This window comes from Ornithorhynchus anatinus, chromosome 13 (genome assembly GCF_004115215.2).
Source record: "Ornithorhynchus anatinus isolate Pmale09 chromosome 13, mOrnAna1.pri.v4, whole genome shotgun sequence".
In the NCBI taxonomy this organism is placed as follows: domain Eukaryota; kingdom Metazoa; phylum Chordata; class Mammalia; order Monotremata; family Ornithorhynchidae; genus Ornithorhynchus; species Ornithorhynchus anatinus.
In genome coordinates, this window is record NC_041740.1 from 38,927,922 (window position 1) to 38,954,901 (window position 26,980).

A 26,980-nucleotide genomic window follows, 5' to 3' on the forward strand; every position below is an offset into this window, starting at 1 on the left:
TAAATCACTTGATATTTTCCCCATCCCCACCCCCACCTCAATTTTGGACATATCTGTAATCAATCAATCAATCAATCAATCAATCATATTTATTGAGCGCTTACTGTGTGCAGAGCACTTTACTAAGCCCTGGGGAAAGTTCAATATAACAGCGTTGATAGACACATTCCCTGCCCATAGTGATCTTACGGAGTCTAGAGGACTATAGAATAAACCAGTAATTTATTATAAGGTCTGTCTACTCCCCTAGGCCATAAACTCCTTCATTCATTCAATAGTATTTATTGAGCATTTACTATGTGCAGAGCACTGTACTAAGCGCTTGGAGTGAACAAATCGGTAACAGATAGAGATAGTCCCTGCCCTATGACGGGCTTACAGTCTAATCAGGGGAGACAGACAGACAAGAACAGTAGCAGTAAATAGACTCAAGGAGATGAACATCTCATTAAGACAGTACCAAATAAATAGAATCAAGGTGATGTACATCTCATTAACAAAATAAATAGGGTAATGAAGGTCCCTCCTTGTGCGCAGGGAACATGTCTACCAACTCTGTTATATTATCCTCTCCCAAGCACTTTGTACGGTGCTCTGCACAGAGTAAGTGCTCAGTAAATAAGGATTAATTGACTGATCTATTAAGCAGTTACTACATGCTAAGCACAGGGTGACAAACATCTTGCGTCTACCCCAGTGTTTGGCACGTAATAAATGGGTTTAAATATTTCAGTTTTTATTATTATGCGATCGGACACAAACCCTGTTCCATACAGGATTTACCATCTATCTTTGACCCATTTTACAGATGGGGAATCAGGGGCCCAGAATGGTGATGTGACTTGCCCCAAGTCCCTGGGGGGGAGGCCAATGGCGGGCCAGGAGCTGGGGTCTCCAGACTCCCATCCCCATGCTCTTTTCATTAGGCTACACAGCCCCTTGATCCTGGGCCCCTTGGGCTGTCCCATCAGTACCACTGACCCCTCTCCCTTTTTCTCAGGACCAGTGGATGGAATTGGAGCCTCCATGTGCGCTGGAGTCAGAGGACCTGAGTTCTAGTCCCTGCTCTGCCACTCGTCTGCTGTGTGACCTCGGACAAGTCACTTCACTTTTCCGGACCTCAGTTAAACTTCCATCTGTAAAATGGGGATTCAGACTGTGAGCCCCATGGGAGACTGTGTCCAACCTGATTAGCTTGTATCCATTCATTCATTCGAACAGTCTAGGGAACTGGTTTCTAACCCCAGTTCTGCCACATGTCTGCTGTGTGACCTTGGATAAGTCACTTTATTTCTCGGGGCCTCAGATTACCTCATCTGGAAAATGGGGATTAAGACCCTGAGCCCAGGCCAATTAACTCGCATCTACCCCAGCGGTTAGAACAGTGCTCGGCACTCAGTAAGTGCTTTACAAGTACCACAGTATCATTATTAGGATCCGGACCCCTGGGTTCAGTGCCGGTTCCCCCTGGAGCCCAGCCCTTGATACCAGGCCCTGCTCCATCACCCAATACCTCATTTTTCCCCGTGGAAAACGAGCATGGGAAGGTTTCGGTCATCCTGCGGCTTTATTGTCTTACTTAGCCCACGTTTGTTGTTTTGGGCCAGTCCTCCCTTATCAGGAGCTCGGATGTAATCCTTGGAATTAATTACCAGCTAATCACAGAACCAGGTTAACAGCTCTTCCTTGCATTTCAGGAGATTCCCCTGACCTCGGGTTTCCCTTCCACATGCCTTTTCCATGACTCCACCCTCCAGAAGGATACCCAGGAGGGAGGTATCCCAGGGGCGGGCACCAGAGCTGGATCCCTGGATGGGAAGGCTGAGGGGAGAGGTAGGAACCTGGCTGGGCTTGAGGTGAGGAGGTGGGGGGTCCCTTACCTGTTCAGTCAGTCAATCACATTTATTGAAAACTTACAGTGTGCACAGCACTGTACTAAGCACTTGGGAGGTACATTACAGCAATAAACAGTCACATTCCCTGCCGACGGGGCTTACGGTCTAGAATCGATCAATCAATACATACCAATGATTGATTGATTGATTTTAAGGTCATGACCTCTCTTCCCCCTACTTCCAGGTGCTGAACCCCCCCCCCCCCCGTGGATCGGGGCATCGAGAGTCCACGGCAGGGACAGGCTTCTATGGTGGTGGCAGGGGCGGGGGCGGGGGGGATGCTGCAAATCACCTTTCTGCCCCAAGTTCATTTCCTCCCTGACTACCATGGAAGCTTGGCATTCAGTGAATAATCCAGGGTGTTGCTTGGCCTTCATTTCTTTTCCTAGGTGTGGATGCTTTATTCTTGGAAAATCAGATTGGTATTTAAATAGCGCATTTAGGCAAATCATGGAGAGTTTAAAGCCAGGGACTCCCGGCTCCCAGCTCCAACCTGCCTTGCTTCCTCCAAGCCACACCTGTATAGCAGCAGCAGCAGCAGCGGCGGCCGCCAGCATGATTGTGGTGAGTGAGAGGCAGCCCCACTGCCCTCAGGTAGATTCTGGGAAATGGAGCCTGTAGGGAGCAGAGCTGGGTGTTTCCCCCAACCCCTCTCACCCTGCGTCCGGGCTCTGGGGCAGCCGAGGAGGTGGGAAGGACGGGAGACAGCAGCAGGTGGGGAGGGGGCGAGGCCGGGGGGTCCCGGAACAGAGCCGGGGGAGCTCACTCCTCTGTCTTCCCAGATCGCCACGTTCTTGGTCATGGCTGCGGGGGCTCTCCCCCTGAGAGCCCACCCCTGGCTCTGCACCCACCCTCACCACTGCTGTTTGGAGAAGGGACAGGGTCCTTATGAAGAGGAGTGGCTGAAGTGGAACAGCGTGCCTCCCGCTTCCCTGGCCGTCCCCAGCGACCCCGACACCCACCACTGCCGGGCCAGCCAAGATGGGCCCATCAACAGTAGAGCCATCTCCCCCTGGACCTATATGTGAGTCCAGGGACCTCTCTCTCCTCTCTCTCTTCCCCACTTGCTCCCTGTGCCCCCCGCCCCTTGTCTTTCCCACCCACTCCCTCTCTCCCATCCTCCCTTCTCTCCCCCGGTACGAGGAGAGCAGGGAGGTGCCCATTTCTTCCCCCTTTTCCCACAGCCATTCAATTTTGGCACCTCCCAGGCGAATCTGCCCTAGCCCTAGGGGCATCCGAAGGGGCAGAGTCTGCTCCGGGTCCCTGCGGGAGGGGGCGTCCCTGACCGGGACGACCCTGAAGCTCAGGCTCAGTCAATCGATCGATCCTATTTATTGAGACTCCTTCTGGGTAGGGTTCGAAGGGGAGGGGAGAATAGTTTGGGCTGAATTGTCCTGATCCTGGACTTTCTTAGCCCAGGACTGATAGGTTCTCTGGTCCAAACTGTGGGTCCGAGCCAGAGCCGCGGTGGAAGAGCGAGAGCCACCGTCAACTGTGATGGCTTCTCTGTCTTTGCGTCTACCCGTGTCTCTCTCTGTCCTCTCTCACTGTGATTTCTCACAATTACACTCTCTATCTGCTCTCGCCTTTACTACTGCTCCTGTTGCTGTTTACTATTAATTATGGTTGTGGTATTTGTTGAGAGTGTACTCTGTGCCAAGAACTGAGCCAAACACTGGGGTAGATGGAATAATCAAATCAGATCCAGTGCCTGTCCCACAGGGGGCTCCCAGTCTTGGATGGAGAAACTGAGGCCTGGCCTAATAATAATAATGATAATAATAATAGTGTTGGCTAAGCACTTATTATGTGCCAGGCGCTGTACCGAGTACCGGGGTAGTTACGAGATAAATGAGTTGGCCCCGGTTCCGCATGGGACTCACAATCTTAATTCCCATTTTATAGATGAGGTAATTGAGGCACAGAGAAGTGAAGTGACTTACCCAAGGCCGCTCAGCAGACAAGTAGCAAAGCTGGGATTAGAACCCAGGTCCTCTAATTCCCAAGCCTCTTTCTAGCAGGCCATGCTGCTAACCCCGATCCCTTTGCCCCATCCCCTCTCTCTCCTGCCCCGGGTCCGACCCCGCCTCTGGCCGGACCCTTGGCTGTGACCATCCCTTCTCTTAGCAGGCTGGACCGGGACGAGAATAGGCTCCCACAGGACCTGTACCAGGCCCGCTGCCTGTGCCCACACTGCGTCAGCCTGCGCACGGGCAGCGGCATGAACATGTTGGGCAACTCGGAGCTGCTGTGGCACAACCAGACCGTCTTCTACCGACGCCCCTGCCGCGGCGGCCCGGGCCCGACGGGCCGCTACTACCTGGAGCACAGCTTCTACCCCGTCTCCTTCGCCTGCGTCTGCGTCCGGCCCCGGGTGTTGGTGGCCGCCGCGTAGCCCCGCCCTGCCCCGGGCTCCTGACGGATGACCGCCTCCTCTCCCTGGGCCTCAGTTTCCCTGCTGCCGTCGTCCCTATCCTGCTGACTTGTCCTCCGCTTGGCCTGAAGCTCCCTCCTGTCCATCCACCTCATTCCCCTGCTGGTGGCGGGCGGGAGCCAGGAGGGCAGCCTTTGGGGTCCCTCAGTCCAGGGTAGGGCCTGGTGGGGGCCTCCTCTCTCCCACCGAGCTCACCCTCCTCGAAGAATGTGCCAGCCCCCCTCCCCACCCTCCCACTGGGCTTATTTTTAGACCCCAGCAGCTGTGGAGGAAGAGGTCAGGGGTCATGGAGGAGGTCAGGATGGGACTAGGGGACAGACCGACAGGTGCGGGGTCCCCGAAGGGAGTGGTCATTAGACAGCTGCTCCCATTTCGAACCTGGCCCTCCCCGCTTCCTCACTGTGCCCCTTCCCCATCGCCCTCCTGCCTCACAGTGGCCCTAGAAGCCAGAAGAAGGACCTAAGGGGGCAGATAGCAACTCTCTTCATCTTCAAAGCCCCCTCTCCCCCTTCCAGAAAGCCCTTCCTCGATTCAACTCCGCCATCCCAGGACATGTCAAAGCAAGACCCACCGTTAGCACTTATATTTCTACACCTACCTCTAGCCCGAATGCATATATCGTTTTAAGTTAATTTCCACTTACTTATTTAGCTATTTATCCTCCCATCCTCCTGCGGCCAGTGTTTATAACCCTGTTCTTTCTCCCGCTCCCGCTATTTATAAATATTTTTTATTTGCCTCCCCCATCAGACTGTAAGCTCTTTCAGGGCAGGACTTGTGTGTTTTACCCTCCCAAGCACAGTGCTCTACACACTGTGGGCACTCAATAAATACTACCGGATCGCTGAGTGACAAACGAGAAGTTTTCCAAATCGCAGAAAGGCTCCAAGGGAATCCAGCACTGCAAATCAAGCAGTGCAACCCTGAAGGCTTAATCAGATCAGATCGGATCAGCCTAATTCGCAAGCACTGTGGCTCCCGGTCACCTCCCAGGACCCTGGGGAGCCTGGGGAGGAAGCTGAGTCCTGGAGAATTGGCCCCCACTGCCTTGGGCACCCCAGACCCTGGAGAGGACCCTGACTGTTCAAATTCCTCTCTGGTCACCTTTCCAACGTCTGTCCCAAAGCTCTCTTAGCTTCCAGTGTCCCACACTCGTCAAAAAGTTCTTCCTGTTGTCTAACCTCAGTCCTTCCTGCTGTTGAACCTACCTCTGGGCAAGAGTCATGCTCTACACAGTTGCACTTTACTATTTCCCCTCTCCCTAATCTATTTTAATGTCTGTTTCCCCTTCTGGACTGTAAATCCCTCATGGGCAGGGATTATGAGCCAAAGAGTCCCGACTTGGGAGTCAGAGGTCATGGGTTCGAACCCCGGCTCTGCCATTTGTCAGCTGTGTGACTGTGGGCACTTCACTTCTCTGTGCCTCAGTTCCCTCATCTGTAAAATGGGGATCAAGACTGTGAGCCTCGCGTGGGACAACTTGATTACCCTGTGTCTACCCCAGCGCTTAGAACAGTGCTCTGCACATAGTAAGCGCTTAACAAATACCAACAATATTATTATGACTACCAATTCTGTTGTATCGGTAGACCTGGTCCTAGCCCACCAGGAGTTTAGAGTCTAAAAGGGAAGACAGACATTAAGATAAATTACAGATACTACATAAGTGCTTTGGGACCGAGGGTGGGGTGAATATCAAGTGCTTCAAAGGGACAGCTCCAAGTGCATATGTGATGAAGAAGGGAGAGGGAATAGGGGAAATAAAGAGCTTAGTCAGGGAAGGCCTCCGGGAGAAAATGGGGTTTTAATGAGATTTTCAAGGTGGGGGGAGTGGTGATGTGTCATGTAATATGCAAGGGAGGGAGTTCCAGGCCAGAAAGAAGATGTGGCTGAGGGGTCGGGGACCGAGATGAAAGAGATGGAGGTAGGGTGAGTAGGTTGGCGAGGTACAGAGAGGAGGTTGGCGTCAGGGAGTATGAAGTTTGCTGGCTGGGTTGTAATAGGAAATCAAGTAGGGTAAGATAGATGATTGAGTGTCTTAGAACCGACGGTAAGGCATTTCTGTTTGATGTATTGGTGGACAGAGAACCACTGGAAGTTCTTGAGAAGTGGAAAGTCATGGACTGAACTGTCTTTCAGAAAAATGATTCAGGAAGCAGATGAAGTAAGGACTGGAGAGGGGAGAGACAAGAGTCAGGGTGATCAGCAAGGAGACTGATGCAGTAATCAAAGTGGAATAGGATAAGCGTTTGGATCAGCGTCAGTTCGTGTGGCGAGGAAGGCGCGTCTTAGTGATACCGTGAAGGTAGAACGGACAGGATTTGGTGACAGATGGAATTTGTGGGTTAGATGAGTCAAGGTGAATGCCAAGGTTGCCACCTTGTGAGATCGGGAGGATCGTAGTGTTGCCTGCAGGGATGGGAAAGACGGGGAGGGCAGGGTTTGGGTGGGAAAATAAGGAGTTCTGCTTTGGACATGTTAAGTTTGGGGTTTCAAGTAGTGATATCCTGAAGGTAGGAAGAAATACTAGAGTACAGAGAAGGAGAGAGGTCAGGGCTGGAGATATAGATTTGGGAGTTATCCTCGTAGAGATGATAATTAAAGCCATGGGGGCGAATGAGTTTTCCAAGCGAGTGGGTGAAGATGGAGAATAGGAGGGGAAAAGAGCACGGACCTGGGATTCAGAGGACCTGGTTACTGATCCTCGTCTGCCACTTGCCTGCTGTGTGACCTTGGGCAGCTCCCTTAACGTCTCTATGCCTCAGTTTCCACATCTGTAGAATGGGGATGCAATACCTATTCTCCCTCTCACTTAGACTGTGAGCCCCCCATGGGACAGGGACTGTGTCCGATCTGATTATCTACTCCAGCGCTCAGTACTTTGCTTGGCCCATAGTAAGTGCAAAACTGATATTATTATCGCCTCCCAAATCCCCTCTTCCTGGACCTTCTGTGCATGTAAAACACCCTGTCTGAGGTGTCAGTCTTTTCTGGATTATTCTGAGCATCTGTCTCTCAGGGAAGTGGCCTCAGAGGCAGTGCCTGTCTTCCAAATGAATGACAAGTCTCCTCTTATTGCTGTTTTATTATCATGCTGATGAGGTGGAAGACACTGCTGTGGGGTCAGGGTCAGAATAAATATTTTCGTTGTGAAAGTGGCTTGGATGACCCTCGTGCCCCTTTTCCCCACTCCCAACCCAGCCCCCTCCTCTCTCTGCCCCCAGCCCCTCTCCCCTGGAGCGACGGATCCACTTCCCTCCTTCTCCGATCCCTCTTGTCTTGTCCTCGCCCCCTGGTCTCCCAGCTCCTGTCTCTCAATCAATCAATTGTATTTATTGAGCGCTTACTCTATACAGAGCACTGTACTGAGCGCTTGGGGGAGGACAAGAGAATTAACAGACACATTCCCTGCCCGTAATCCGGGCTCCGCCACGTGTCTGCTGTATGGCTCTGGGCAAGTCACTTCACTTCTCTGTGCCTCAGTTCCCTCATCTGTAAAACGGGGCTCGAAACCGTGAGCCGCACGTGGGACAGGGACTGGGTCCAACTCGATTTGCTTGTACCCACCCCAGAGCTTAGTACAGTGCCTGGCACGAGGTAAGTGCCTAACAAACATCATTATTTATCATTATAACAAGCAGAGGAGGGAGTCTGGAGGGGAAGACGGGCATTACTAAGTAGAAATAAGGAGTTTCTAATGTATAATTTACAGATGTGTACTTTAATTCTCCTCCCCACCCCTGGGCCCCCTCGGCCCCATTTCGCTTCCTGCCCTCCTCCATTCTCCCCTCCCCCTTCCTCCAGCTTGGGGGTCCGCCCACCCCCTCCTCCGGGGGTAGATCTGTCCACCGCGGGGCCGAGGGGCAGAGACAGAGGCTCATTGAGCCAGCAGGCCTCTCTCACAGCTGGCTCCTTGTTCGGCCGGGCTGCCTTCCCCAGCCCCCCAACAATCCCTCTTTGTCCTCTTGCTTGCTCTGGGGGGAGCCTGGGACCCCCCCCCCCCCCGCCACCGAGCCTGGAGCAAGGACAGGGAGGGAAGTCGCAGGGGAACTTGGAGCTGAAAAGAGAGGGAGGGGTTGGAAGACCTCCCTCTCCCCCCCACAGACCACCCCCTCATCATTCTCGGGGATCAGACACAAACCCCTCAGGGCTCCGAACTTTCCTGGGGTCCCCCCACCCCGAGTCTCTCTGTGGCTGTGGTGTCTCTGTGCTGTCTCTGGGGTGTCTCCGGGTCTCCAGCATAGGGAGGGGTCGCCCCCCGCCACTCCTCCCCAGCAGCCCCCGCCTCTCGGAGCCCGGCAAGGGGGGCACGGCCAAGGGCATCTTGGAGGCAGAGTCCTGGGGGCGGACGGTGCCCGGTAGCCCGGATCCAGAGCTGCCCGGGCCGGCCTGGGCCCCTCCTGGCCCTCCGCCCAGTCCTCCTGGCCCCGACCTCGTCTCTCCCCTTCGCTTTCCCTCCTTTTTTTTCCCTCCCTTCCCTTTTCCCCCCTTCTCCCTCTCTCCCGGGCCCAGATTTCCGTTTCCCTTCCCGGAGTCGGGAGACCCCCTCGGCCGGGCTGCCCCTCTGGGCCCCTGGCCCGGTCTGGCCCGGTTCTGGCCCACTTGGGCCCAGCTCGGCAGCGATGTTCGGCTCCCGGGACAAGCCTCCGGCGGAGGGGGAACCCGAGGGGCTGCGGGGCTTCGCCGTCGACAAGACCTTCTTCACCTCCCTCAAAGGCCTCCTGCTGGAGGCTGAGCTGGTAACGCCCCATCCCTCCCGCCCCCCCTTCTTTTCCTCCGTCTCCCTCCCCCTTTATCGCTTCTCCTCCTCAGTTCTCCTCCTCCCCGCTTCCCACCCCCTCTCCAGCCCCTCCATCCCTAACCTGCATCCCCTTGGCTCTATCTCTCTCCCTCCCCCACCTGCTCTCCCCTCCCTTCCTCTCCCACCTCCCCACAGTTACACTTGCAGCGACGGGGACTGAGGTTAGACTCAGGATGCCGATGTTGAAGAGTGTGAGATTCAAGAAGAGGAGGGGGCGGGAGTTTGTGGAAACTCTTTCACTTCTGAAGGCCTCAGCTTCGTCCCGCAGGGGAATGGATTTGATGACTTTGGCGGACCCTGGCCCGTGGGATGTGGAGGCGGGAGATCTGGAGTTTGGGGCTTCTTGGCTGTTTCTCCTGCGTGGTGGGAGTCTTGGGAAGGGCTAGGGAAAGGGGAGGTACTGTCTGAGGCAACTGAGATGAAGCTCTCTCCCTCAGGAACGGACTATGAGGGCACCCCGCGGAAGAGCAGCTTGGATTTGGGGGACTCCCTGGTGGAGCACAGTGGCTTGTAGGGACCCCCTGGAGGAGCAGGGTGATTGTGGGGTCTCTCTGGTGGAGCAGAGTGGCTGCCTGGAACCCCGTGTGGCAGGGTGGGGGGAAGGGGCTCACTGACACCCCCTCCCCAGATGGCTCAGGATGGCTCTGTCCGTAGGCTCTGACCTTCATCATCTTCATCCTGTTCACGGCGTCCATCTCAGCCTACATGGTGGCCGCCCTGCTGGAGTTCTTCATCACCCTGGCCTTCCTCTTCCTCTTTGCCACCCAATACTACCAGCGCTTCGAGCGCCTCAATTGGCCCTGCCTGGTGAGAAATCTTTGCCCCCAACCCCGCCCCTCCCAAAGACTCCGGCTCCCCTCAACCCCCTCTCCCCCAGGTTGGGGGCTGGGGATTCCGGCATAGATTGGGAAGGAGCTGTTTTTTGTTTTTGTTTCTCACGGTATTCGTTAAGCACTTATTATGTGCCAGGCACTGTACTAAGCGATGGGAACTGGCACAAGCCCCTTTCCCATCCTCCTCCCACCTCCCAGTTCCACTTGACTGTGCCAGTTTTGAACCTCAGGGGTTTCCATTTTGCCCCTCCCGCCAACCTTCTCTTTTGGACCAGGACTTCCTCCGCTGTGTCAGCGCCATCGTCATTTTCCTGGTCATCTCCTTTGCGGCCATCACGGTCCGGGATGGAGCTGCTATTGCTGCCTTCGTAAGCCCCTCCCATGGCCCCGTCCTTAGTCTCCCCACCCCCCAACTGGCCCTACATCCCACCCCCAGCCCCATCTTCTCTGCACACCCCCCGATCTCCAGGGAGGGGTCTGGGAGCTGGGTATCCCCCCCCGTCCAGTCAATGCCAGGACACTGACCTGTAAGTTCTAGACTGTAAATTCATTGTGGCCAGATAATTTGTCTGTTTATTGTTGTATTGTACTCTCCCCAGCGCTTACTATAGTGCTCTGCACATAGGAAGCGCTCAATTAATACCATTGAAGTGAGCGCTCAATTAATACCATTGACTGACTGTCCGACTGACCCTAGGGGCCTGAGGAAGGCGCCCTGCCCTCTGCTCACCCGATCTCCATCCTGGCCCTGCTTTAACCCCAGCTCCTCTGCCCTCTGACCCAAGGTCTTCGGCCTTCTCCTGGTCACCGTCTTGGCCTATGACGCCTTCAAGATCTACCGGGCGGAGATGGTGCCTGACCCCACCTACATGCATGGCTCAGGCTGTGCCCGGGGTAAGTACCTCGTGTTCTGCCCCGCTTCTCTCCCCCCGACTCCCAAGCCTTCCGAATGTGGGGTCCGGGGCCTGGGTGTCAGGGAAGACCCACCTTGAGGCCTCCCCCTGGGTTTGTTTGTTTTTCAGGGACCAATGGGGATTGACTCCAACCTGGGCATCGTCCCCGCCTCCCCGAATCCTCACCCACCCCCGGTTCCAGGGAGGTACAGGCCGCAGGGTCCGAGGGGGAGCGAGGGGAGGACGGTCCCCTTGTCTCCTCTGGCTCCAGAACTCTGCTCTCCTGGCTCCTGCACCCCACCTTGCAGCTCAGCACCCTTCCCCCCCGGCTCTAGCACCCTTCTTCCTTGGCTCCAGCGCCCTGCCCTCCCGACCAGTCCCACCCAGGGCCTGCAAGAGGATGAGGTGGACAATACAGCAAACTAGCTACTTTCCAGACCCTCCCCCCCATCCCCGGGAATATTGGCTCCAGGACCCCGGTTTCCGCAGGCTGAAGGAGATGACCAGGGGAGCAGGGTCGGGGGGAGAGGGGTATCCAAGGGGTCCCGGGGACAGTCACAAACCATTAAAGGAATCAAAATCTAGCCGTGCGTTTTTTCCCCTTGGTAGTCGGGCTACCCTGCCGTGCAGCAAAGAGAGTTCAGGTGAAGGTGGATCCATGTAAGGTGTAGGGATCTGTGTGCATGTATGTGTGTCCTTATGTATACCTGTGTCTGAGGGTGTATTTCTGCCCGCGCTTGTGTAAAATGCTCTTTAGTTGCGGTCGGGTGCTCCGTGGGCAAACAGAGACAGGTGAGCACTCCCTGCAGGCTCAGAGGAGTCCAGTGCTCTGCACGCTGTAAGTGCTCAATAAATACCACTGAATGAATGAATGGTTCCAGGGTCCCAAGGATTTTGGGGGGGGGGGCCCGGGGAAGGAGCTAATTAGCCTGGCGTTAACCCAGTTTCGGCCCAGCCTCGCTCCCCAGTTCATCCCAGTCTGGTCCCCGACCCCTAGAAATGACCCTCCTGGAGGGCGCACGGCTCTTCCCGTCACACTCCCACTCCGACTCCCTCTCCAGGGGCCCCAGGAGGGTTGACCGACCCCCTACTGTCCACTTGACCTTTCCCTCTGCAGTTCTGCTCAGCTCAGAGCCCCCTCCCCCTCTGGAGCTCATCGTGGGCAGGTAATGAGTCTTCCAACTCTGCTATATTGGACTCTCCCAAGCGCTTAGTACAGTGCTCTGCATACGGTAAACAATAAATAGCATTGATTGAGTGGGGGGTCTCCCTCCGATTCCAGGGTTTGGGTGCCGTAGCAGGGGGTGTCCTCCTGACTCATCTTGGGGACACAGGCCCCGCTCTGCCTCCATCTACTCTGAGGGGAGGCGGGCCCGGGGGTCCCCCAGACAGGAAGCTCCTTCTTGGGAAAATGTTGTGGGACGATCCTGCGCTGGGGGACAGACGGAGTCGGCTTGGACGCTTTATCCGTTGCAGCTGTTTATTTTGCAGAGTTTGGGGAGGCCGGGGGACGTGGGGTCATCGAGGGGAAGGGGGTGGCGCTGGCATGGGGGGGATCACTGGGATCCTCACTCTTCGTCATGGAGCTTCTGTTTGAGAACAAGAAGGGGAAAGGGGGTGAGCCCAGGGGTGGAGAGTTGGGGTAGTTGAAATTGGAACGAGCCCTCCCTCCCCGGAAGGCTTAAGGTGTCAGAGCAACTTCAATTCCTGGACCCAGGTGGGGTCTGAGGGGCCAGGGGCTTGGGATGCTGTGGCTAACTGGAGCAAGAGTCTGGGGTTTGGGGGGCTTCAGAGGTGCTGATTAGGGTGGGGGTTGGAGAGGTGGGGTATGGAAGTGGGTGCCCCTGAGATGGGGATGGGTGCACCGTGGGTTGGGGGGTCTAAACCCAAGGGAGGCGTCTCCCCCTGTGGATTGTAAACTCCCAGAGGGCAGGGATCATGTCTACTAGCTCTATTGTACTCTCCCAAAGTACTCTGTACAGTGCTCTGCACACGGTCAGCTCTCAGTAAATGATATTGATTGGTTGATGGGGTGAGCCCCGAATTGGTGGAGCGGAGTGGGGTGGAGAAAGGACAAGGGGAGGGGGTGCTGGTGCCCGGCCTCACCTTGGCACCGATGTCACGGCTCTTGGCCCGCAGCTTGTTGACCTGCGACTCGGCGATGTCCGCCCGCTCCTCGGCCTCGTCCAGTTCGTGCTGGACCTTCCGGAACTTGGAAAGGTTGGTGTTGGCCTGCTCCTCCTGGGGAAGGGGGCAGCCCGGGGGTCAAGTGGGGGGGGGGGGGCACCTCAGCCTGCCCGGAGACTCGGTCCCGGCTCCCTGCCCCGGGGCGGCCCCTCCCCCCGCGTGCCGGCCCCCCTCGCCCATCTCCCGGGGCTCCCCCGGCCGGGGATTTGCCGCCACTCACCGCCTCCTCCGCCTGCCGCTTGTAGGCCTTGACCTTCAGCTGGAGCTTGTCCACCAGGTCCTGCAGCCGCAGCAGGTTCTTCCGGTCCTCCTCCGTCTGCCGGGGGCGGGGAGTGTGCGGGGGTGGGTGTCCGCACTCGAAGAGGGGAACCGTGTCCCCTTTCCCTCCCTCCTCCCTCCAGTCCTCCTCCATCGGCCCACCCTCCGCTTCCCAGACCCCGCGGACGAGAATCAAGGTGAGGGGACCCCAGGGCCCGGCTAGTTTCCCCTGGGCAGGTTCTGAACGGAAGGAATCGATCCCAGGGGTCTAGAAGATGACGAGTCATAGAGGTCCCGGAACTCTGCCGTGGCTGGTGGCTCCAGGTGGAAAAGACCCCTTAATCTCTCTGCTTCTTGTGTCGCTGAGGTGCTCAGTACAGAGTCCTGCGCTCAGTACACCCCATCACGATTTCTCTGTCCTCTAATAATACTACTAGTAATTGGAGTATTTGTTAAGGGCTTACTATGTGGCTGGGATAGTTACAAGCTAATCAGATCCCACATGGCACTCCAAGGCTAAGTAGGAGGGAGAACAGGTATCTTCACTTTGCAGATGAAGGAAGTGAGGCACAGAGAAGCCAAGTGACTTTCCCAAGGCCATACAACAGGTATGTGGTGGAGCCAGGATTAGAACCCCGCACCTCTGACTCCCAGGCCTGCACTCTATCCACTAGGCAACACTGCTTCTCCAGCCTCCTCAAAGGTCCCTTAGATCCACTGAAGCTGTGAACACCCTGGTCCGGGGGACAAGCCTCACGTTGGGTTGGAATGTTCAGTGGTATTTACTGAGGGCTTACCGTGTGCAGAGCGCTGTACTAAGCGCTTGGAAAAGTACAACTGGTAGATGGGTTTCCTGCTCACAACAAGCTTTTAGTTAAGAATTAAAAACCTGGGTCTTGCTCTGCCGGGGTTTTCTGGGTGAAACCATCTCTCCCATGATCCCCGACCCCCTGCCTTTGCCTCAGTTCTCTCCCGGGGCCGGGGCTTGTGGAAGCAGACGACAGTGGCATTATGTGTGAATTCGAGCGAGGCACTTCGCTTCTCTGTGCCTCAGTTACCTCATCTGGAAAATGGGGATTAAGACCGTGAGCCCCACATGTGTCCACCCCAATCAACCCCAGCGCTTAGTACATAGTAAGCGCTTAACAAATACCACAATTATGCACCGCTCTGGGTCCAAGCGCTAGTTCCCTGTCCCTCCAACTGCCCCCCCCGTCTGCCCGCTCCTACGCTCAGCCCTCAGCTCAGTGGTAACAGCCCCCGGAGAGGGGGTGAGGGGTCGCGAGAGGAACCTTGAGAATGGAGGGGTCATAGATGTCAACTTATCTTTTGAAGTGGGTCGGGGGAAAGTGAGGGGATTTGGAAAGGCAGGCTGGTGGATTTGATAAACCAAAGCGGGGAGAAAGACATCATTTTGAGTCCTAGATGATAGAACACAGAGCTGAGAGTCCTGGGGCCTGAATTCTAGTCCCTGCTCTGCTCCTGGCCTTCTGTGTGACCTTGGGCAAGTCCCTTAACCTCTCTGTGCCTTAGCCTCCTCATCTGTAAAATGAGGATATGAGAGCTGTTTTTTCTTTCTCTTAGACTGTTAGCCTCGTGTGGGACAGGGACTGGGTCTGATCTGATTAGCTTTGATCTACCCAGAGCTTAGGACAGCGCTTGAATAATAATAATAATAATAATAATAGTGATGGTATTTGTTAAGCACTTATTATATGTGCAGCACTGATGTAAGTGCTAGGCTAGACATAAGGTAATCAGGTTCGACACAGTCCCTGCCCCCCATGGGGCTCACAGTCTTGACCCCCATTTTACAGATGAGGTAACTGAGGCCCAGGTAAATTAAGTGACTTTCCCAGGGTCACAGAGTCGACGAGTGGAAGAGCCGGGATTAGAACCCAAGCCCGCGCTCTATCCACGAGGCCATGCTGCACCAGGATGATGATAATGATAAAAAGAGTCTCTGTGAAGGGGGAGAACATCAGCCCCTCACCTGGTACGTGAGCTCCTTGATGCGTCGCTCGCACTTCCTCATGCCCTTCACGGACTCGACGTTCCGCTTCTGCTCGGCCTCCAGCTCGTTCTCCAGCTCCCTCACCCGGGCCTCCAGCTTCTGCAGCTGCTTCTTGCCGCCCTTCAGGGCGATCTGCTCGGCCTCATCCAGCCGGTGCTGCAGGTCCTTGATGGTCTGCTCCATGTTCTTCTTCATGCGCTCCAGGTGGGCGCTCGTGTCCTGCTCCTTCTTCAGCTCCTCGGCCATCATGGCCGCCTGTTGCCGGAAGGAGGGGAGAGAAGAGGGCAGGGAGGGAGGTTGGGACAGTCAGGTCCGGTTCCAGGCGGGGGGCCCAGAGTTCCCCTCATCCCCCCGCGTCGGGAGGGGGCTGGAGGTGGCTGCCCGGGGGGACGAGGCACCTGTAACTCGAACCCCTGTCCCTTGAGCTCCTCCGCTCCCTGGGCAGAGCGGGTCTTCCCCGGAACCCGCAGAGCTCCTGGGCGGGACTCACGTCGGTGATGGCTTTCTTGGCCTTCTCCTCGGCGTTCCGGCACTCCTGCACGGCCTCCTCCACCTCGGTCTGAAGCTGGGACAGGTCGGCCTCCATCTTCTTCTTCTGGTTGATGAGGCTGGTGTTCTAGATTGGAGATGATGGGAGCGAGGGAGGGAACCGAGTCTCCTCTAAGTCAGGTTTCAGGCCTCTCACTGGCACAAGTGAGCCTGCCCTAACTTAAGCTCTAGGACATTCTGGAAGCTTTTTCGCCTAGAACTTGGCCAAGTTCTAGGCCACGATGTAACCATGGCTCAGTTCTGAAGAAGGGATTCAAACCATTTTGTCACCCACCTGGATTCCTCCAGGCTCAGGAAAAAGGTTTTACATTTTCCACAGACAAAAATCAGTGGGGAGTGGGTTGTATGAAGGCCAACAACAATAACAACACACACACAGAGAAATATGAGAAGCAGCATGGCCTAGGGAATAGAGTTCGGGTCTGGGACTCAGAAGAACCTGGGTTCTGATCCTGGATCTGCCACTTTGCTGTGTGATCTCGAGCAAGTCACTTAACTTCTCTGTGCGTCAGTTACCTCATCTTTAAATGGGGATTAAGACTTCGGACCCTATTTGGGACATGGACCGGATCCAATCTAATTAGCATGTATCTACCCCAGCGCTTAGTACAGTGGTTGGTACACAGTAACCGCTTAACAAAAAACATATTATGATGTTCATATTATAATCAATTGGCCCTGAGGTAAAAGTGTTCTAGACCAACTAGAAAAATTGTCCAGAGGTCCCTGGTTTTCGTCTCCAGGAAATGAGGCTCTAGAACTCCATTAGACATTTGGGTCACGGGAAACTCCTCTCTAGAACTGTTTTAGGCTATGGTTTAAGAAATAGCAAATGCAGTGGTTTTTTTAGCTTAGCAGGATTTGATGTCCATCCTAATTTTGGAGAGTGGGCCTGACCCTGGATAGCATCAGGCTAAAATCGTACTAGCCCAGAGTTGGGTCCCAAGACTGAGAGGTCAGCTCCATCACTGATTTTTCAAAGGCCTTGGGGAACCCTCCCTGTCTTGAGCCAAAGAGGTTGGACACCCAGATACCATGGTTGGGTTGTGTGGGGGTCTCCCGTGGCTGACCCATGGAATGTCCTGGACTGTGGTCCTGGCGTCAGGAGGGAGGTGGGTGTTAGGTCTCTGCCGGGCCTCCCCCCGACCCACTGCTGGCCACAGACTCCGTGCCAATCTCGGAAGGGGCCGTTGAAGCACGGCTTCGGGCCCACGTCCCGGGTCCGGTCCTCACCTGGGAGTGGAGCAGTTGGACGCGTTCGCTGGTCTCGATCAGCTCCTGTTCCACCAGCTTCCGGGCCCTCTCCGTCTGCTCCACCACCGCCCGCAGCTCCTCCAGCTCTGCCTGCAGCAGGGTGTTGCGTCGCTCCACTATGGCGATGTTCTCCTTCAGGTCGTCATTGGCACGCACCGCGTCGTCCAGCTGGATCTGCGTGTCCTGGAGGGGAGACAGTCCCGGGGTACGGCTTGAACCCCGACCTGGATCTGAGCCCGGGCTTCCCATTCTGGCTCTAGCAGGGGCTGGGAGAGAACAGGGGCTAGGGCCTCCTGAATGAGATTGTAAGATACGTTAAGGGCAGGGGCCGGCTATGTTGACTATTGCATTCTTCCAAGCACTTAATGCAGGGCTCCATACACAGTAAATGCTCAAAAGTGTGACTGATTGAAAGATGGATGGGATGGATGGATGGATGGATTGATGGATGGGTGGGTGGTCGGGTGGATGGATAGATGGGGAGTTGGATAGGTGGGTGGATGGGTGGGCGGATGGATGAATGGGTGGATGGATAATAATAATAATTATGGTATTTGTTAAGCACTTACTATGTGTCTGCTAGGCAGCGTTCTAAGTGCTGGGATGGGTGTGGGAGTGAATGGATGGGTGGGTGGGTGGGTGGACCAGGACCTCCCTCCTCCTGGATTAGCATCTGCTACCTTGAACTGGGCCTGAGCAATCTTCAGGTGCTTCTGGGCCTCAGCTGACGTCCTGTTGGCCTGGCTCAGCTGGATCTCCATCTCGTTGAGATCGCCCTCCATCTTCTTCTTCACCCGCAGGGCCTCGTTGCGGCTGCGGGTCTCGGCCTCCAGGGAGGTCTGCAGGGACTCCACCACCCGCAGATGGTTGCGCTTGGCCTGCTCCATCTCCTCGTCCTTCTCCGCCAGCTTCCGCTCGATCTCCGCCTTGATCTGGTTGAACTCCAGCTGGGCCCTGAGGATCTTCCCTTCCTCGTGCTCCAGGGAGGCCTGGGGGGCAGGGAGGCACAGTTGGGCTTGAGGGGGGAAAAGGGGGACTCGGGGGCCTCCGGGGGAGAGGAGATAGAAGTAAAAAATACGGGCTGGAGACCAGGAAGGAGGAGAGAGGGGATTGGAAAAGGAAAACGTGGAGGATCCAGGAAAATGTAGGTGAGTCATGGAGGACCCAGGGAACCATAGAGGACTCAGGGAACGTGGAGGACCCAGGGAGACATGGAAGACCGAGGGAGACTTGGGGAAGGAAGAAAAGAAAAGGAAAAGATCTTCATCGTCTTTGTGAATCCTTCCCCATTGCTGGTTGCAGCTGGCCATGACCCAAGGGGAGGAAAGAGCTGGACTCCAAAGGTAAGATGTACTTTAGCAGCCGGGAAACAGTTTCCCACGCAGCCCCAGGGGTGTCAGTGACAGAGTCAGCGTTGATGGACTGGGTGGGCAGAGCTGGAGCCAGAGGCTTTAGGTGGCAGGCTCTGCCCTCACCTCGGCCTCCTCCAGAGCGGACTGCAGCTCCATCTTCTCGACCTCCAGCTGCTTGCGGACTTTCTCCAGCTCGTGGGCGTTCTTGCCTCCCTCTCCCAGCTGCTCCGTCAGGTCCGAGATCTCCTCTGTGTGGGGGCAAGGTGAGGGGGAGCATCAGAGATGGGTCAGCTTCCCTCCTCCTCCTCCTCCTTCTCCAATCTCCGTTTTCTGATCTCCAGATTTCTGCCCCAGTGAGGGTCCCTCCTCGAGTCTAGCCCCCAGCTCACCCTGGAGATTCTTGTTCTCCCTCTTGAAGGTCTCCAGGTGCTCCAGCGACTCCTCGTAGGCGTTCTTCAGCTTGAAGAGCTCCGTGCTGAGGGAGCGCGCCTCCTTCTGGGAGGCCTCCAGCTCCGACTGAGACTCCTCAAACTTCTGCTTCCACTCGGCCAGGATCTGGGGAGGGGCAGGTGGGCTCTGCATCTGTCTGGGACCCCTCCATGCCCCAGTCCCACTCCCTCCCTAGCCTCACTCCTCCCAACCTTTCCCCCTTTCCCCCTTCATTCCCCTCCTTGGCTTTCTCCAGTTGCCCCTCCCCCGGCTCCCCTCTCTGGTGGAATTTTTCTCCTATTCCTTCGTTCTCCCTTGGTTCTTCTTCATCCATCATGGATTCTCTCCCAGTCTTCCCTCCTGCCCCATCTCCAGAATCTCCTCCTCTCCAGATTTCCCTCCTTTCCAGATCTGCCCTCCCCCTGCTCTCCCTTGGGCCCGGGTCCCCTGGCCCCTGTGCCCCGTACCTTGTCGAAGTTCCTCTGTTTCTTGTCGAGGGCGGCGGCCGCGGCGTTGGAGCGCTCCACGTCCACCATCAGGTCCTCGATCTCGTTCTGCAGCCGGTGTTTGGTCTTCTCCAGCGACGAGCACTTGGCATTCACGGCCTCCACGGCCTCTTCCGCGTCCTGCAGCCTCTGTGCCAGCTTCTTCCTGCCCGGGCCGGGGGGGGGGGGGGGGGAAGAAGTGGAACTGAGAGGGCAGTGCGAGGCCTCTTCGGGGAGCTGAAGAGTGACCTAGATCTTTTTCTAGAGCAATCCAGAATGCCTCGTAGTGTGATGGAAGACAGGCACTCCAAACCCGTAGAGAAATCCAGAGCCCAAATGATCCAGAATCCCAGTTCAGACAGATTCCTGGCTGAAGATCCTCCAGGTCCTCTTTGGAGGGATCCAGAAGCAGGACCATCTAATACTGTCTCTCGCCAGAAATGGTTTCTAGGCCCAACCCCTCCCCAAGGCACTTACCTGGGTCGATGGTGGCTCCTCTGACCAACAAGCTTTTTGCTCGTCTTATACGGGAATGTCAGGTATAATCTGGGCCAAAAGCTTGTCTGTCACAGGAAGTGGTCCAGGGCCAGCTCGGGTCGGGGGTAGGGATTACTGGGGGTCAGGGTCCTAAGTAATGCAGTTACAGTGTAGGGGTGCTCCCAGGGTCTCTTGCTCCCTCTGGTCTCCATCCTGGGTCCCGATGTCCCATGTCAGGGCGACCCCAGCCCTTTCTTCTTGCCGACTCTGAGGCTGGAGTAAACTGGTCTTCCCCCACAGAGCATCTCTTCAGCGGACCCCACTCTCTCCACTTCCCCAGGGGGTTCAGGGCCCCGGGTCTGGGGCCCCAGTTGATCAGGGAGGAGGAGGAGGGAGAAGAGAAGGAGGTGCTCTGGACTCACTTGGCCTCCTCCAGCTCCTCGGTCCTCTGGATGGCGTCCGTCTCGTACTTGGTCCTCCACTGGGCCACCTCGGAGTTGGCCTTGGACAGGACGCGCTGCAGCTCGGCCTTGGCCTCCGTCTCCTCCTCGTACTGCTCCCGCAGCAGGTCGCAGTCGTGCCGGGCGGACTGCAGCGCGTGGGCCAGTGCGTTCTTCGCCTGCCGGGTGGATGGGGTTGAAAAAAGTGCGAGGTACCAGATTCAGTCTCCATGGAGAGCTTCACTCCCATGGCCCTCCTCCAACCCTCCGGACTCCTCCCACAACGCTTCAGGTACCACCTTCAGCCTCTCCCTCCACCTCCAGCTCTCCAGGCTCCACCGGCAGCCCATCAGTCTCCGCCTACAGCTTTCCAGGCTCCACCCACAGTCCCCAAGTTCTGCCTCCCCTGTCCAGGCTCCAGTGACATCTCCTCAGATGCCGCCTTCACTTTTCCAGGGTTCCCTTCTGAGCCGCTGAGGAGGCTCCCTGGCCTCAACCTCACCTTGGCTTCCTCCTCCAGTTGCCTCTTGAGGTCTTCCATCTGCTGAGTGTAGGACAGTTTGCCCCGGGTCAGCTGGGAGATCAGGGCCTCCTTCTCCTCCAGTTGGCGGGATAGTTCACCTGGATAAGAGCAGGGAGGACCAGGAGGCCCATTGGATTCCCTTCAGGCTACTCCCAGCCCAGGGAACCCCAGTCAGGTCAATCCATCACCCCTGGCCTCCCGCGACTGGGTAAGTCTGGATCCCTTGCGGCAGGCGGGAGATTGGAGGTGACTCTTTGGGATTGACCAGTCATCCCACATCGGAGCACCCCCTAATTGGCTCCAGGCCAGTAGATGTCTGGTACCCCATCGTGTTCTCTCCCCTTAGGGCAGGAGCAGTTCTGGGGGAGGGATCTGGAAGCCTTGTGACAAAAGGCTTAGTAAAAAGAGCACGGGCCTAGGAGTCAGAGGACCTGGGATTTTTCTAATCCCGGCTTTGCCATTTGTCTGCTGTGTGACCACATGCCAGCACTTAACTCCTCTGTGCCTCAGTTACCTCATCTGTAAAATGGGGATGAAGACTGTGAGCCCCATTTGGGACGTGGACTGTGTCTATCCCAAAGCTTAATACAGTGCCCGGCACAGAGTAAGCGCTTAACAAAATACCATTAAGAAAAAAGGCAGGGGGTCTCGGAAGGGGAACCGCACCATTTTCAGTCTGCAGCTTGGCCCTCTGTGTAGTAAAGTCATTGAGAGAGCGCTGGGTCTCCTCCAGCTTTATCCGGTACTCATTGGTCTGGTCTTCCAGGGTCCGAGACATCTTCTCCAAGTTGACCTGGAGGCAGAGAGACAGCCGGAGTGAGGGACAGCCAGGGGGTCCACCAAAGGACTGTAGAGTTGGAGGTGGGGAGAGAGAAAGGAGATGCAGAAACGGAAGATGGTGAGGGTAGAGGAGGAGAGAGTAAAAAGAAGGCTCCTGCTTGCCTGTCACATCTCAAGAAGCACAGAATGGTGCTGGAGATGAACGACCAAGGTGATTGGGGGATGGGGTAGCTACTTTATGTAGCTCCACCAAGAAGATTACACAGGTTGGGAAAGAAATTCACTGAGAAGAGATATGATCCAAGGTTTTAAAGTTGAGGAGGGCATGGCTGGAGGGAAAATTGAATTATTCTTCTCAGCTCGTGGGCATGGAATGTGTCTGTTTATTGTTGTATTGTACTCTCCCAAGTGCTTACAGTACAGTGCTCTGCACGCAGTAAACACTCACTGTTTTCTGACTGACTGACAAATCTCATATCACAGGATGATGGGGCACCTCCGGAAGCTTGAAGGAGGTAAGCTCAAACCAAACTTCTTCACACTCACTGCCGCAGAAAGTTATGTCAGCTGAAAGTGTGGGGAGGTTCCAGAAGAGTTTGGAGGAATTCATAGATGAGAGCGTCATGATGGGTTGCTAGAGGGAAAGTCAGGGGCGTTAGACGGTTCATCCCGAAGCATGAGGAGAGAAACAACGTGGCCTGGCGGATAGAGCAAGTGCCCGGGAGTCGGAGGACTGGGATATAAAACCATTTCTGCCGTGTGACTTTGGGCAAGCCACTTCACTTCTCTGTGCCTTGGTTCCTTCATCTGTAAATTGGAGATTAAGACTGTGAGCCTGTGTAGGACGTGGACTGCGTCCAACCTGATTATCTTTTATCTACCCCAGTGCTTAGTACAGTGTCTGCACATAACAAGTACCATTAAAAATAAAAACAAAAAAAATGAGGAAGGATGTCGAGGAGGCCAGAATCGCTAGAACTCCCCAAGGATCCTGTTTCCATGGAGACCAAATCCTGGGCTGGATGGACAATACTTAAAAGTGTAATCCTCCAGCCTGTGAACTTCTTGTGGCAAGAGATCTTGTCTACCAACTCTTTTATAATTCTACTTTCCCAAGCATTTAGTACAGTGCTCTGCACACAGTAAGTACTTAATAAATACCACTGATTGATAGATTGAGAGATGGATGGAGGGAGATAGCAGAGATGGATGGAAAGAGAGTGAAAGGGAGATGAAGGAAGGGAATGAAGGAAGAGTCAGATTAATTCATTCAATTGCATTGACTGAGCACACACTGTGTGCAGAGCACTGTATTAAGCACTTGGGAGAGTACAGTATAACAGTAGAAGATATGTTCCCTGCCCACAACAAGCTTACAGTCTAGAGGCAAATGGAAGATGGCAGTGGGAAAGGAGGAGAGGAGGAAGAGAAGAATGTGGGCAAGGAATGTATCTGTTTATTATTATATTGTATTCTCCGAAGCCCTTAGAACAGTGCTCTGCCCGCAAGGAGTGCTCACTAAATACGATAGAATGGATGAATGAAAGAAGGGAGGAGGGAGATGGGTGACGGTGGGGAAGTGAGAGGAGGGAGAGTGATCCCACCTTGGCCTTGATGATCTGCTCCATGTTGGAGGTGACGTCGTCCAGTTCCAGCTTGAACTCGCTCTTCTCCTTCTCCAGCTTCTGCTTCACCCTCTGCAGGTTGTCGATCTGCTCGCCCAGCTCGGCCACGCTGTCCGCGTGCTTCTTGCGCAGGGCGGCGGCCGTGGCCTCGTGCTGCAGCGTGGCCTCTTCCAGATCCCGCCGCATCTTCTGGAACTCGGCCTCCCGCTTCTTGTTCATCTCGATCTGCACCGAGGTGGCCCCGCCCGCCTCCTCCAGCCGCTCGCTGATCTCCTCCAGCTCCCGGGACAGGTCCGAGCGCAGCTTCTCCACCTTGGCCCGCGCCGTCCTCTCTGCCTCCAGCTCCTCCTCCAGCTCTTCTATGCGAGCCTGGGAAGGTGCCGGGATCCGGAACCGTTAGACCTCATGCTTCGATCCAGAACCGTGACATCTAGACCATTTTATTTCATGGTATTTCTGAGACGTTTACTATGTGCCAGGCTCTAGATACAACCTTATCGGATAGAACACAGTCCCTGCCCACATGGGGCTCACAGCCTTCATCCCTATTTTATAGGTGGAGGTAACGAGGGCCAGAGAAGTTAAGTGACTTCCCCAAGGTCACAGAGCTGTCAAGTGGCGGAGCTGAGAGTAGAACCCAGGTCCTTCTGGCTCTCACGCCCGTACTTATCCACCCGACCATGCTGCTTCTCGATGCAGGGATCCAGCACCTTTACACATCGTGCCTCGATCCAGAACTGCGATTTTTAGACCATTAGAATACAGGGGCCTAGAGTCATTAGACCCAGCGTGTCAAAATGGGGAGAAGGAGCATAACTTAGTGGATAGAACACGGGCCTGGGAGTCACAAGGACCTGGCTTCTAATTCCGGCTTTGCCACTTGTCTGCTGGGTGACCTTGGGCAAGTCACTTCACATCTCTGTGCTTCAGTTACCTCATCTGTAAAATGGGGATTAAGACTGTGAGCCCCATGTGGGACACGGATTGTGTCCGACCCGATTAGCTTCTATCTGCCCCAGTATTTAGTACAGTGCCTGGCACATAATAAGAGCCTAACAAATATAGTAAAAAAAATACAGGACTGTGAGATCCTAGCCATCAGACATCAGGGGCTCAGAGCCATTAGACTTCGTACCCTGATCTAGAACCCAGAGTTCTAGACCGGTGGAACACAGAGAACTCCAACTTCTCAATCTGAGGCAAGGAGAAAAGATCTAGAACATCAACATCTAGAGCTCCAAGGACTAGGGTTCATTCTTCATCGCTCCTGGGAGCCAAAATGATCTCGGGCTCACTCCAAGAGGATGCAGTGGTCCTTGGAAGTGTGCAAGGGAAGGAAAACATGCATTCCCTGTCCACAAGGGGCTTGTGATCTAATTAAAATGATGACATTTATCTGGCATTTACTATGTACCAAGCTCTGGGGTGGGGAGAAATAAGATAATCAGATCAGACACTGGTCCTATCTCACACAGGGCTCACCAGTCTAAGGGTTTGGAAGGACAGATGAGGCCCTGATAAATGAAATGAAATGCAACCCGGATGACTGAGACGTAGCCGGGGCAGAGACGGACAATCACGAAGACCCCCGGTTCGGTGGCTGGCATCCCACTGTGGGACTCTCCACAGCCTTCTCTTTTCCCCTCCCCTAGGCTTCCCTGTCCTCCTGGTCTGGGTGGGAAAAAGGAGCACCTGGTTTTCCTTCAGCTTCTTCTGCAGCTGCAGGGCTAGAGCCTGCTCATCTTCAATCTTGCTGGTCTGCTGGTTTACGTCAAACTCCTTCCTGGAAAAGAAGACACATCCCCTTGGTCGCTCCCTCAGGTCCAGGGAAGGTTCTGGATCTCTAGAACGTAAGCTCCATAAGTTATGGACAGGGAATGTGTCTGCCAACTCCGTTGTATTGTACTCTCCCAAGCGCTTAATACAGTGCTCTGCACAGAGTAAGCGCTCAGTAAATGTCACTGATAAATCAACATCATGGAGCAGTGGCCCCATGAAGGGTCAGACTTCCGGGGATGGGGAGGGGAGATGGCACCCTCAATAGACTAAGTCCCTTTTTCCCTCCCACCCGACCAGCTCCTACTTCTTGAGTTTTTCTTCCAGCTGCTGCTTGTCGTTCTCCAGGTCCATGATGCTCTCCTGGGTCAGCTTCAGGTCTCCCTCCAGCTTCCTCTTGGCCCGCTCCAGGTCCATCCGGATCTTCTTCTCCTGCTCCAGGGATCCCTCCAGCTGCCCGGGAGTGACAGAGTGAGAGAGTCAGGCTGGGTGAGGGGCAGAGATCCTCTCCCCGACAGCCTTGCCTGGGAACCTTAACTATCTGCTGGATCTCAGATTCCACCGAGGGCTCACTCTGTTGAGGCTCCCCCCACGACCTACATATCTGGGGTACACGTATGGGTAGTTATGATGAGGACGCCCAAGATTTAGGCATAAAACTCTGCTGAACTCTTGAAAACGTGAAGTTTTTAAGCCCAGAGAAACCAGAGGTCCAGTTGCCTAAGAAAACTTTCTAAAACAAGGGATTTGGAAATCCAGGATTGGTTCTGTCTTTGCCTGCTCTTGTTTTCTGGATATAATTGACTGGAGGGAGTGTGGCCTAGTGGAAAGAGTATGGGATTGGGAGAAGCCCCAGGTTATTCCTGCCGTGTGACCTTGGAAAGTCACTAAATTTCTCTAGGCCTCATCTGTCCTCCCAAACCCTTAGACTGTGAGCCCTGCGTAAGATAGGGGCAGTGTCTGACCTGATTATCTTATTTCTATCCACTCCAGAGCTTGGCACGTAGTAAATTCCAGATAAATGTCCTTATTTTAATTAGATCGTAAACTCCTTGTGGAAAGGGAATGCATATTTTCCTTCCCTTGAACTCTCCCAAACACTTAATTCAATGGCTCTTACTCAATAGACACTCAGTGAATATCATAATTACAGGGCAAGGTGGGGTCGGAGCCAAGGTCACTCACATCGTCCACTTGCTGCTCCAGCTTGATCTTAGACTTGGACAGACTGTTGACCTTGTCTTCCTCGGCCTGGAGGTCGTCCAGGGCCTGCTGGTGGGCCTCCTGCAGGGCCTTCTTCTCCTTGGTCAGCTTGGCGATGATCTCGTCCAGCCCAGCCATCTCTTCCGTCAGGTTCTTCACCTGCCGAACGAGAGCCCCAACCCCGATGGGGACAGAGGTCATCGGGCCCCTACCCCATAGAAGGGTCGATGGGAAATTCAGGTGGAGTCCGATCCCAGGCTGAGGCCACCGGGACCATCACCATCCTGTCGCTTGGGCCTGACCGAGGGGCAGAGCCCGAAGGAGCCGGGGAGAAAAGCCAGGGGCCCGGAGGAGGAGGAGTTCCCATGCTCACCTTGTTCTCCGTAGCGTGTTTCTCCTTCTCCACCTTGGCCAGCGTCAGCTCCAGGTCGTCGATGTCCTTCTTGAGCTCCGAGCACTCGTCCTCCAGCTTGCGCTTCTTGGCCGTGAGCTCGGCGTTCATCTCTTCCTCGTCCTCCAGCCGCTCCGTCTGCTCCTTCACCTTGGCCTCCAGCTGGATCTTGTTCTTGATCAGCTGGTCGCAGCGCTCCTCCGCGTCTGCCAGGTTGTCTTGCTCCTGGATGAGGAGGAAGGAAGGGGAAGGAAGGAAATTGAAGCAGAGAGAGAGGAGGACAGTGTGGGGAGAGAGGGAGAAAGAGGTTTGATCCAGCAATAGAGTAACAGGGCCAGAGCAATGGGGAGGGAGCCCGGGAAGAGGTAGGGTGCTTCAGGG

At 55.2% G+C, this 26,980-nt stretch overlaps 3 protein-coding genes and 1 non-coding gene across 4 annotated transcripts in view; 2 read left to right on the forward strand and 2 right to left on the reverse strand.

The window, feature by feature from the left end:
* Positions 1 to 1,383: 1,383 nt before the first annotated feature.
* IL25 (interleukin 25) lies at positions 1,384 to 5,614 on the forward strand. Its single transcript, XM_029078192.2, has 4 exons — positions 1,384 to 1,833; positions 2,285 to 2,459; positions 2,678 to 2,919; positions 4,026 to 5,614. Exons 2-4 carry the CDS (start codon positions 2,346 to 2,348, stop codon positions 4,288 to 4,290), a joined length of 621 nt encoding a protein of 206 aa, XP_028934025.1. The 5' UTR covers positions 1,384 to 1,833; positions 2,285 to 2,345; the 3' UTR covers positions 4,291 to 5,614.
* A 2,734-nt stretch (positions 5,615 to 8,348) lies between these two features.
* Positions 8,349 to 11,440, forward strand: CMTM5 (CKLF like MARVEL transmembrane domain containing 5). Its single transcript, XM_029077791.2, has 5 exons — positions 8,349 to 9,068; positions 9,785 to 9,937; positions 10,239 to 10,331; positions 10,749 to 10,857; positions 10,986 to 11,440. The coding sequence occupies exons 1-5, from the start codon at positions 8,952 to 8,954 to the stop codon at positions 11,000 to 11,002; spliced, it is 489 nt and encodes a 162-aa protein (XP_028933624.1). The 5' UTR covers positions 8,349 to 8,951; the 3' UTR covers positions 11,003 to 11,440.
* Positions 11,441 to 12,318: 878 nt separating this feature from the next.
* Positions 12,319 to 26,980, reverse strand: part of MYH6 (myosin heavy chain 6) — a 28,700-nt gene continuing 14,038 nt past the window's right edge. The window contains exons 20-37 of the mRNA XM_029077790.1: positions 26,582 to 26,824; positions 26,191 to 26,367; positions 25,313 to 25,458; positions 24,922 to 25,012; positions 23,209 to 23,598; positions 21,491 to 21,617; positions 20,804 to 20,922; positions 20,284 to 20,480; positions 19,367 to 19,550; positions 18,860 to 19,025; positions 18,594 to 18,718; positions 17,799 to 18,107; positions 17,098 to 17,301; positions 15,806 to 15,931; positions 15,295 to 15,570; positions 13,264 to 13,359; positions 12,963 to 13,097; positions 12,319 to 12,445 (exon numbers count right to left, since the gene is read on the reverse strand). Of these exons, the coding sequence (XP_028933623.1) occupies positions 12,425 to 12,445; positions 12,963 to 13,097; positions 13,264 to 13,359; positions 15,295 to 15,570; positions 15,806 to 15,931; positions 17,098 to 17,301; positions 17,799 to 18,107; positions 18,594 to 18,718; positions 18,860 to 19,025; positions 19,367 to 19,550; positions 20,284 to 20,480; positions 20,804 to 20,922; positions 21,491 to 21,617; positions 23,209 to 23,598; positions 24,922 to 25,012; positions 25,313 to 25,458; positions 26,191 to 26,367; positions 26,582 to 26,824 (3,132 nt within the window). The 3' untranslated portion in view covers positions 12,319 to 12,424. The remainder of the gene's footprint in view (positions 12,446 to 12,962; positions 13,098 to 13,263; positions 13,360 to 15,294; positions 15,571 to 15,805; positions 15,932 to 17,097; positions 17,302 to 17,798; positions 18,108 to 18,593; positions 18,719 to 18,859; positions 19,026 to 19,366; positions 19,551 to 20,283; positions 20,481 to 20,803; positions 20,923 to 21,490; positions 21,618 to 23,208; positions 23,599 to 24,921; positions 25,013 to 25,312; positions 25,459 to 26,190; positions 26,368 to 26,581; positions 26,825 to 26,980) is intronic.
* On the reverse strand, positions 19,868 to 19,978 carry MIR208 (microRNA mir-208). Its single transcript, NR_034693.1, has one exon. It is a non-coding gene; the product is annotated as a microRNA mir-208 (primary transcript).

Bases quoted from the DNA above. Each gene is read 5' to 3' on its own strand.
- IL25 (XM_029078192.2), top strand. From the start codon at position 2,346: ATGGAGAGTTTAAAGCCAGGGACTCCCGGCTCCCAGCTCCAACCTGCC. The intron at 2,460-2,677 runs GTGAGTGAGAGG...CTGTCTTCCCAG, and splicing joins CGGCCGCCAGCATGATTGTG to ATCGCCACGTTCTTGGTCAT. The intron at 2,920-4,025 runs GTGAGTCCAGGG...TTCTCTTAGCAG, and splicing joins ATCTCCCCCTGGACCTATAT to GCTGGACCGGGACGAGAATA.
- CMTM5 (XM_029077791.2), top strand. From the start codon at position 8,952: ATGTTCGGCTCCCGGGACAAGCCTCCGGCGGAGGGGGAACCCGAGGGG. The intron at 9,938-10,238 runs GTGAGAAATCTT...CTTTTGGACCAG, and splicing joins GCCTCAATTGGCCCTGCCTG to GACTTCCTCCGCTGTGTCAG. The intron at 10,332-10,748 runs GTAAGCCCCTCC...CTCTGACCCAAG, and splicing joins GAGCTGCTATTGCTGCCTTC to GTCTTCGGCCTTCTCCTGGT.